The following is a 10,038-nucleotide window of genomic DNA, read 5'->3' on the forward strand; positions in this document are numbered from 1 at the left end:
TGACCGTCATCCGTCATCTATATAACTGTCAACATGGTTGTCGTGAATAGAGTTAACATGTGTTTTTTCCATGTTAGGTTCCTTTAGTGATTGTACGAAAGCGTCCGTAAGTTCGATGCGTAATTCAATAACATAGATTGTGTCTATGAGATTAAGCAGTCATATTTTGCGAGAGAAGTTTTTTTCTAGCCTATCGGCATGTGAAGGAAAAAACCGGTTACGTCAACCATTCGCGCTATTTGCTTACAAATAAGCTATGGTAACATACTTTTTATTAACTTTTTTTAAATCTTACATTCTTACATTTTTATATACTATTATCGCAGCTATTTAGACTAATGAAAATACAATGGGCAACAATGATATCGTCGTTGAAACATAACAAAAGCAATACTAAGAACATATTTAGTATAACAAAACTATGTTAAACTACTTTTGAAGCCATTTAGCGTTTCAAAAATCCTCTGTGGTATGAAGTAAACAATTAAATGCACCAGTAATATATCAGACAATCGAATCATGCTTCAAGCTATTAAATAACTTGCTAGGGATGTTAACGAATGCAAAAATGCGAAACCTATTCTCGTATATAATATGCGAATACTACATTTAGGTGTATTATCAAACGTCAATTATTACTATTAGTACTACTTAAAATATCCAATAAAATCACATGTACAGTATAAACATGTTCGTAAAACCAGCATTGGTTATGCAACAAATTAAAGTTTGTTATAATAAAAAGCAATAATTTCAGTCAAATTATGTATGTCATTATGGCTGTAAATTAAATTCAATGATTATACAGTTTAACTAGGTTAATAATTTGTTGCGTGTGTGTGGTATAAGGATGTTAATTTCGAAGTTTAAGCATGTAAACATTTGATTAATACATATACATATGATGCATAGTGCATTGCGTAGATATACTACAAATTGATGTTATCGCATGTATGGAAAAAGCAAAAGAGTTGGGTCACAAGTTTTAACAACATTAGATGGACCCTTCCCAGTAATAGCACCTTCTATGTTCAGATTATTTTCGAAAATTTAATTGACATACTTTACATTATAGATGATGACACAGTGTTGTCGAACTTGCTCTTTTGTACAGCTAGTAAGCGTGTTTATATAAGTATGAGTACGATTTGAAAACCACCTGACAGGCCTTAAACATTTGATGATATAGTCAATTGAAATTCAAAACTTTTTGTTATTATGCAAAAAAAGAGAAAAACATGTATTATTCTTCTAATATTATGATACCGTTTACTTTTCGAATACTAGCGCGCTATCGCAATGTCGTTTACATCCCTTAAATTAATATTATGTTGACAATTGTCTCTATGCACATCATAGTTACGTTCTTTGTTGTTAGCTTTACTTGTCGATTTTTTTCTGTCTATGATACATTGCAACTGGGTCGATTTGCAATTGATCGTCAGAATTTAATTTCAAATTATCGAGCAAGTGGACGGTCAAGTATGGTTAACGCAGTCATTTAGAAACAAAATAATCGATTGATGCACAACCATTTTTTAAATTTTATCCTTGTCTAAATTCGTAGATTTTTTTATATTTTTAATCCAATTTGCAAATCCGTTTTAATAGCATCGATCGATTGGACATCTTGCGATACACACCGATTTCCTAAAACTGTTGTAACACATTAAAGTATCTCACTTAAACTAAGCAACAAAAATATGGGACACCTTATTTGGCGGAATGTGATATTAAAAAGTGTATTATTTGTCAAGTCTTAATTAACCTTCTGTAAACCCGTTGACACACATGTCAACCCGTTGACACACATGTTTATCACTTAAATGCAAAATGCCAACAAAATGACCATCGTTTTAAGCCTGAAACATTTTATGAGCTTTTATTCAGAACATCTCACTTCAGGACAAGTCACAGCCAGAATATTGAGGGAGGTGAATTGAAGGAAACGTTTTGGGAAATTACACGTTCGGAAGAAATAATAATAAAAATGAATGCTGTCAGGTACGTTTCAAACTTAACATTATTATGCTTAGATTTTTAACAGTAAAATGTTCAGAATATTCGATAATACATCCATTCAAATCCTTTGACGTTCCGAGAACATTTATTTTTTTACCTCTTTTGATCTGCGATCAACTGTATTACTTTGAAACATCTTAAACCCAGCCGCACTAGAGTCTTCTTCAAAAATAGTAAAATTGTTTTGTTTGTGTGTATTTCCGCATAAAAAATATGGGAAAAAAGTACTCCTTTTGTTGTATTAACTCAGACAAAAGCTCACCACTAAAATGCTCGCTCAGAAATGGGCTCACTGGTAAATACGTTAAATATGCTGTCAATAACAAATTTTAAATTGTTGTCGGTTATGGATGCACTACAAGTGTGAACCAATGACTTAAATTTGCTCGTATAATGTGTTTTGGTTAGTATGTTTGCATATTGACTTGTGCCAACTTGTTTCATGTTTGCATATTGACTTGTGCCAACTTGTTTCATGCTTGCATATTGACTTGTGCCAACTTGTTTCATGTTTGCATATTGACTTGTGCCAACTTGTTTCATGTTTGCATATTGACTTGTGCCAACTTGTTTCATGTTTGCATATTGACTTGTGCCAACTTGTTTCATGTTTGCATATTGACTTGTGCCAACTTGTTTCATGTTTGCATATTGACTTGTGCCAACTTGTTTCATGTTTGCATATTGACTTGTGCCAATTTGTTTCAAGACGAAATGATTTTAGAGCTCTATGGAAAGGGAGGAAAATTCATGTGCAGTCCGCACAGGCTAATCATGGACGGTACTTCCCGCTATTATGATCATTTCTGTTTCAGAAAGTCTCCTCTTTGCAAAAATCCAGTTAGGGCGGAAAGTGTCTTCGCCGATTAGCCTGTGCGGACTACACATGCTTATTTGGGACGACACTTTACGCACATGCATTAAACCCTCTTTTAACAGAGCACGGCTCATATAAAGAATAACAAAATGTTTGATCCTTTGACCGACTGGTGCCTCTATTAAAGTTCATGCTGAGCTTATGTAAGGAGGAACTTTTGTTAAGTAAAATCTTGGGATAGTAAAACAATCTTGGAAAACCACTTGTCAGGGATAGTAGACACAGGGGAGAGGTTTTGAATGCAACCTCATGTCTGACGTGGTTTCAATAGTCCAGAAGAACTTTTGTCTGGATACCCTTCTGCACCAATATAGAACGGCAATTTAATTAATGGTTCAAATGTTTGAACATAAAGTCGTCATTGATCATGACTAAACTCTACTCTTTAAATGTATTACTTTTTTGGAGCGAATCTGTCATGAAATACAGACATATATATGCCTGATATATATAAAGAGGGGAGGAGGAGGGAGGGAGGGAGGAGGGAGGGAGGGATGAGGAGGGGGAGAGAGAGAGAGAGAGAGAGTAGAGAGAGAGAGAGAGAGAGAGAGAGAAGAGAGAGAGAGGAGAGAGAGAGAGAGATAGAGAGAAGAGAGAGAGAGAGAGAGAAGTGATAGGTTGGTGACGTGGATTGAGACTGGTTATCTGGCAAGTCGGAGGAAGTTATCGGGTGAGCCTTCGGCTCACCCGATAAGATCCTCCGACGAGCCAGATAACCATTCTCTATCCACGTCACCAACCTATTATTCTAGTTAGTGTTAGCTTTCATCTTGTTAAACAACACAGATATCGAGTCAATCGTTATTAATTCAATACACAAAGACTAAATTATGCTGTTAAAAACAATAATGTTTGAACAAACAGTACTTTACATTTATTTTGTATTTTTTTTAATTGAAATAAATTATATCTTATTAAAAGGAAATAGTACAGGCATGCGCATGCGCGGATGGTAACTTATGGATATTCGAGATCACGTGGTCATCTAGCCTAATATCTTTTGGAATATTAGGTTACCTGGTTATCGGGCTGATTTAAAGGCATGTGACAGGATAAATATATATATACAGTCGAGAAAAAAGTACCAACAGAGCCATTAAATAAGAGCTCTATATAGTTGTAAATATTATTGTTTGTATTCTTGTCAAAGACCTGTGCACTGTTGGAAAATCCTAACTTCTCTGCGCAGAATTGTAAAAACAACAACAATAAAACCCTGGACACAAATTGAGCAAATATAAGCGGATATATCCGATTATAATACACCCATTTCAAACTTACAAACTTGATTGCTTAAAAAATAAAATAATAGTAAAAAAAAGTTTCTTTTTTACTTTAATGAAAAGTCAAAGCTCGTATTGCAAACTAAAAATCACCACACTCTGCAATATTAGCGTAGCCAAAAAATGAGAACATGTACATTATATATCAACAGATTTTTCTCCGTCTGTGTTTTCTTGGGCGTGTTCGTCCGTCCGTCCGTGAGTTCCACTGTGTATGAATTCACTGGATCAAGATCTTTCAATTATGACAGAGACCGGAATGACCCGTTTGGTAAGTATGAATACAGTAAATGAAGTGCATAAATAAATTACAATTTTTTATGATAATAATAATAGTAATAATTAACTATAATTAAAACCTTCACAATAGTAATACTTATTATTATGATGATGATGATGATAATTATGAGAATGATGATGATATGGATGATGCTGCTGCTGCTGCTGCTGCTGTTGATGATGATGATGATGATGATGATGACGATGATGGTGATGAGTCTCGCTCCTGCAGGCGTCTTCAATTGGCCGCAAACGTTCGCACAGTCGTGCAGCGCCCCCGCGCAGTCGCCAGTGAACATTGACACGAGCCGCCTCAGGGTGGTACAGAAGGAGGACAGCTGTCCGAGGATATACTACAACAACAATATGATCCGGGGGTCCTTTATAAACAACGGTGAGGCGATGGGCACAATGTTCGCACAAGTAAAGCTCTTACAAATAACCTTTTTACTGCTAAGGGAGGTTACTACTGTATCGAAAATGTAATTGCGTTGCAAAAAATAACAGTACTGCCATTTCCTTACTTTTTAGATCTATTCTGATCTTAAAAACGTTGTGTTAGGCTAAGTAACTTGACGAGGTTTAGTTTGACGTTGCTTCAATAATGCGTCAGCATAGCCTTACGGTTTATATACTTACACTACATCGTTTTGATTGTTGATCACTTGGTAACATTTAAAAGCCAAAAATGTAAAAAAAAGTTGTATAAAGTTAAGTTTGTCAAAGAAACGCCCGCAGTCTTTTAAGGAACTACTCTGTCAATTTATTATACCACGAATCCTTGCTTAACTATAAAGCGTACATTTTAGTTACTTACCAGACTGAGCTAGCCGCCGATGGCATAATGCCCACTTTTGAATGACTACTGATATAGATTCCGTTCAAATTATGCTTACAATTCTTCAATGTTGACCCTGCAATATTCAAATTATGTATACAAAGTAATAATTAATTTCCGTCGCATAGATTACATTTCCTGGATTCTCACATTCGACATAAGCTATACTATTCTACTTTACTCTAGTGACTGGTATTTTGACCCAACATTATACGTATGTGTTGTTCTGACGATCTCTTCTAGTTAGCAGTATTATAATATTAATCAGAACATTGGAATAACAAAACAGTATGCTAAGAATCGTGTTTACCGTTTCAGGTCACACTGCTGAGTTCCGTATCAACCGAGGCGAGATTGAGGCGTCAAACCTCCCGAACAGGCCCGGCCTTTACATCGCACACGACTTTCACGTGCACTATGGCGGAAGCATCCTCAGTCAGGCCGTAAGTCAAATGAGTACACTGAGTCAAGCCTCTATACTTTAGAGGCATACAGAAAGCTATGCCATCCTTATTTAGACACGTTCATTGAAAAAGCACCTTTACATGTTTCATGAATACATTTTCTAGTAGAAATGGTTTGCGTATCGGCGATTATGGTACTAAGTAAAAAGAGGTCTACATTACTTTATGGAAATCGAACATTAAATACAAACTTATTTATTCAAATTTTTAAAAACATGCTATACCATGTGTACATTAAAGTGGATATGCACGATTTTGAAAAAGTGTTAAATTGTAATATATTCATAAAAATATGTTACAATTACACAAAATAGGCAAGAAACATTATACATTGAAGACGAATTTTATAAAATGCAGCAAAGACGAATTTGCACCCCGAGCCGATTGTGACGAAGATATTTCCATATTTTCCTACAATAACCGAAGCATTCGTCTTTTTTATTAGGATCGTAATAAGTGTTCGTCTGTCGTATGAATGGATATAATTGCAGGATATGAAAATGATCCGTAACACTAAATTTAGATTCACATCGTACATGCATGATATACATACTGGCGAATTCGACTGTACAGAAATTTTCGATTTCAGAATTAAAAATCTGTCTTATTTCGCATTTTTCGACTCATGTTCTTCTTGACTTTTATTTTAATTTATATTGAAATATATGTATAAAAAGTTTTTTTACGCATTTTATATTAATTCATAAATATTCGACAAATCGTGCATGCACACTTTAAATTGGCGATTGTGTTGTAAATCTGAAACACGAGAACTAAAAGAAATGACAAGAATGTCATATGTTTTGCTGAGCGATTTGCCTTGTACATTCACCTTAATATTAATTTAAACGTGTGTATCTGTATATGCGTTCAAATACATAATTCCAAGCTTAATGGCGATGTCTCATCTACAATTAAACGATTTTTTACCTTTCATAGATTCGCTTGTTTCCTATACATGGTGGTGAAAGAGCGCACTACGGTTTGAATTATATAAAGCATGAGGAAACTGCGACTTCAACAGTTTCTCGTTAAGTCTATTTTATTTACGAGAATGGGTTATTTCAATGCATTTGATTGAGTATAGAGATTGTAAATGTATTAAGGTTATGATGCTAAATGCTAGTTTAAAGAGCGGACGTGCTTTACGTTTTAATTAACAATTTGGTAGACAGATTAGTTTTCTCAAATTTGACATGTTTCAATACTTCTCTGCGTCTGTAATAAAGCAGTTCAAGCACTATTTAGCGAAGATTAAGATACACATTTTAATTTCAGAAAATGTTGCACACGAGACTCTAACCCAAAGACAAATTTAACCGAATACAAAAAAATGGAAATCAAAGAAATAATAAGTTTGAACTAAAACATTAATTTAAACAAACGTTTTGCATTATGCTTTAACGCCTTTGTTTTCTGAAAGGGCATAATGGCGCCTGGTTCCGAGCACACTGTGAATGGACGGCGCTACGACGGAGAGGTCAGTTACGTCCACTCAAATATTTGCATCACATTTGTATGTGCAACATTTAATTTTGAAAGAAAGGACACGTTGCTATCGAGATGTATTTTGATCAATTGATTTACATAGTTTGAATTCGCAAGTAAATTATAAAATTGCCCTTAATAAACTGTTAAACTCTTGGTTAAATCATTTCCAAATGTCACATAAATATTTCATATCTTGCATATGATGGAAAACTAAAGAAAGCAAGAATTAAGCAATAATATTCAAATAATACAAATTAAGTGAAAACAATGTTGTGGGACATGCATAAGATATTTTTTTTTTGAGAACGCCGTTGTTTTATGCTACTGGTGTGTGCTCGTTACAATTTCAGATCCATTATATTGTATGCTTATTGATTGACAACTCATACTCGATCACCGTGCTTGCATTTGCAGATCCACTTTGTGTTGTTTAACAGCAAGTATGGTACACTAGAGAACGCCGAGAATAAACCAGACGGCATTGCAGTATTGGCTTTTTTCGTCACGGTAGGGAACGATCCCATAATGTCATATGCTACGTCTGTGTTTTCATGACATCAAGAGATGTTTCAATGTTAAACCAAGTCATGTTAAGTCAAACACCTCCAATTCATTCATACCACTAAGCACGGTTAACGATGTGTACTTAATACACTCATATAATTGTTTTATACAACACTTACAAACTAAAAATAAAGTAATAACACTACTTACTAACCATACTCAATTATTTGTATCCACTTATATACCCCACATTTACATTATATACGCACATAAGTAACAGTTATTTACGTGAAGCATGTTATACGGCTAGTATTTCTCTAAGGGATTATCGTTAACAATGTGTATTTCCTATAACATACTTCAACGCCATAAGGTTTTCATCTGATCCTTTTTATTTATAGTGATTAACGGTATGAAAATATATATGCTTTGTAATAAATCTAATGTGACTTCTTTAAAGATATTGTATAAAGAAATGTGAAACACAATCGGTATGGTGATTTATAATTACCATACGAGATAAATATTCATCAAAAACTGGTTGTTGCTTGGTATTTGAAACCTTAAACTTTTGTGTACAACGTTGAAAGCAACATGTCAAAATCTTGATGTTGGTATTAACCTAAAAATATGCGATATTCTTTCACTTATTATACTACTAACGTGTTTAACAGAGAGTACCAGAAAACTCGTTTGAGGGAATGAAGGCGAGGGGTTTCTCCCAGATCTGGTTGACCGCCCTGCCGAGAATCAGGGCTATAAGTAGGCTACTTAATACTGCATATAAATATTTCCACCCAGCTCTATAACATTTTGCTTAATTGATCATCTACGGCTTACATCTCCTGAATACAATTTGTATTTATTACCAAGCATAGTAATTTTCAAAAGTCGTTTACATATGGATAGGTCGGCGATTTATTCTGGAGAATTTAGCAAAGCACGTATCAATTCCCCCCCACCCACCCCCATCATCCATTTCATCAAAAGCAGCATACCTTTTTGATCGCTGCAGACAGCACCGTTAACGCTCGAATAAGCCTGAAGACGTTCTTCGACCGGAAGTGCGAGTTCTTCACGTATCGGGGCAGTACAACGACCCCGCAGTGCTTCCAGTCTGTGCAGTGGGTAATCTTCCGCGAGCCAATACCGGTAACGTATCAGGCGGTAAGTCATAGTCAAGTGATAATTATTCAAGAGAAACATCATCAAGATAATCTCAATAATCATAATATTCATCCGGGAACGTATGCCGGTCACATGTCGGTTTTGTCTTTGTGTGGGTCGCTAAATGTGTTATAGCACACAAATATGACAGATATATGACGTGTCTAAAGGCTTAACTTGTTTTTCTAATATCACGATGTAAGAACAGAGAGTATATTTTCGTGTTTATGGTATATTAACGCTTGTCGTCGCTACTGGGAAAGACCAGAGCAAATAGTTCTATTCGTATATGATTGTATACATTTGCAGAGATGATATTGCGTGTGTGTTTGTTTTTTTTTGGGGGGGGGGGGTGATAATGTTTGATATCCTCCCTTGAAATATCGCTGTTTAAAAGCGTAACATTTGAATGCCTTGTCAGAAATGATAACTAATTATATCACTAAAATAACAAAGACTTAAGTTTAATTAAAACATAGTATAATATTGCGTTGGGGAATCGCATGAGATATGTTTAGTCGTGATGCCTTAAAATAACGTTATCTGACAGTTTTTAGTCTAGAATCGCTTACTGTATTTAAATTGGAAACAAAAGACGCATTAAAATACACATTTTATGTCGCTCATGTATTTCGGAAATGTTTGTGTCCGATAGCAAAAAATAATATATTTCTTTTAACAGATTACAGTTTGTAAGATAATTGTCTTGACGACACAGTCAATGGCCCAAGACGAATTTTCTCATTCACGCGACTCATTGGTATCTTCTTTATCTTTCATAACTTACCAATATTACCGTCGACATCAATCTCGTCCCGTTAATTGAAATGAGCAATCAGTAAAACAGCGCATCGAATTTTATTTCAGTGGTCAGAATTGCAGGCGCTTGAGTCCACCGGAGACTTCGACGCTCGCTATGGAAATTACCGCGTCTCGCAGCCGCTAAACGACCGCATAGTGGAGGCAAACTTCCTGCCTCTCGGTAACACTCCAAACCGACGGAGGCGCAAGTTGAGTCATACACTGGAAGGCGAGGGGGACAAGGGGAACTCCTTGAACAGACCGTCTCGCTGGTGGAATGGACCGTCAAAACGTCTGTTCCCGTTCCATTGA

The 10,038-nt window shown here is 35.4% G+C and overlaps 1 protein-coding gene across 1 annotated transcript; it reads left to right on the plus strand.

Annotated features, from left to right (window-relative positions):
* Positions 1-4,383: 4,383 nt before the first annotated feature.
* LOC127836408 (carbonic anhydrase 3-like) lies at positions 4,384-10,038 on the plus strand. Its single transcript, XM_052363069.1, has 8 exons — positions 4,384-4,453; positions 4,694-4,855; positions 5,618-5,742; positions 7,187-7,243; positions 7,669-7,761; positions 8,433-8,520; positions 8,774-8,925; positions 9,793-10,038. The coding sequence occupies exons 2-8, from the start codon at positions 4,828-4,830 to the stop codon at positions 10,036-10,038; spliced, it is 789 nt and encodes a 262-aa protein (XP_052219029.1). The 5' UTR covers positions 4,384-4,453; positions 4,694-4,827.

This window comes from Dreissena polymorpha, chromosome 1 (genome assembly GCF_020536995.1).
Source record: "Dreissena polymorpha isolate Duluth1 chromosome 1, UMN_Dpol_1.0, whole genome shotgun sequence".
Lineage (NCBI taxonomy): Eukaryota > Metazoa > Mollusca > Bivalvia > Myida > Dreissenidae > Dreissena > Dreissena polymorpha.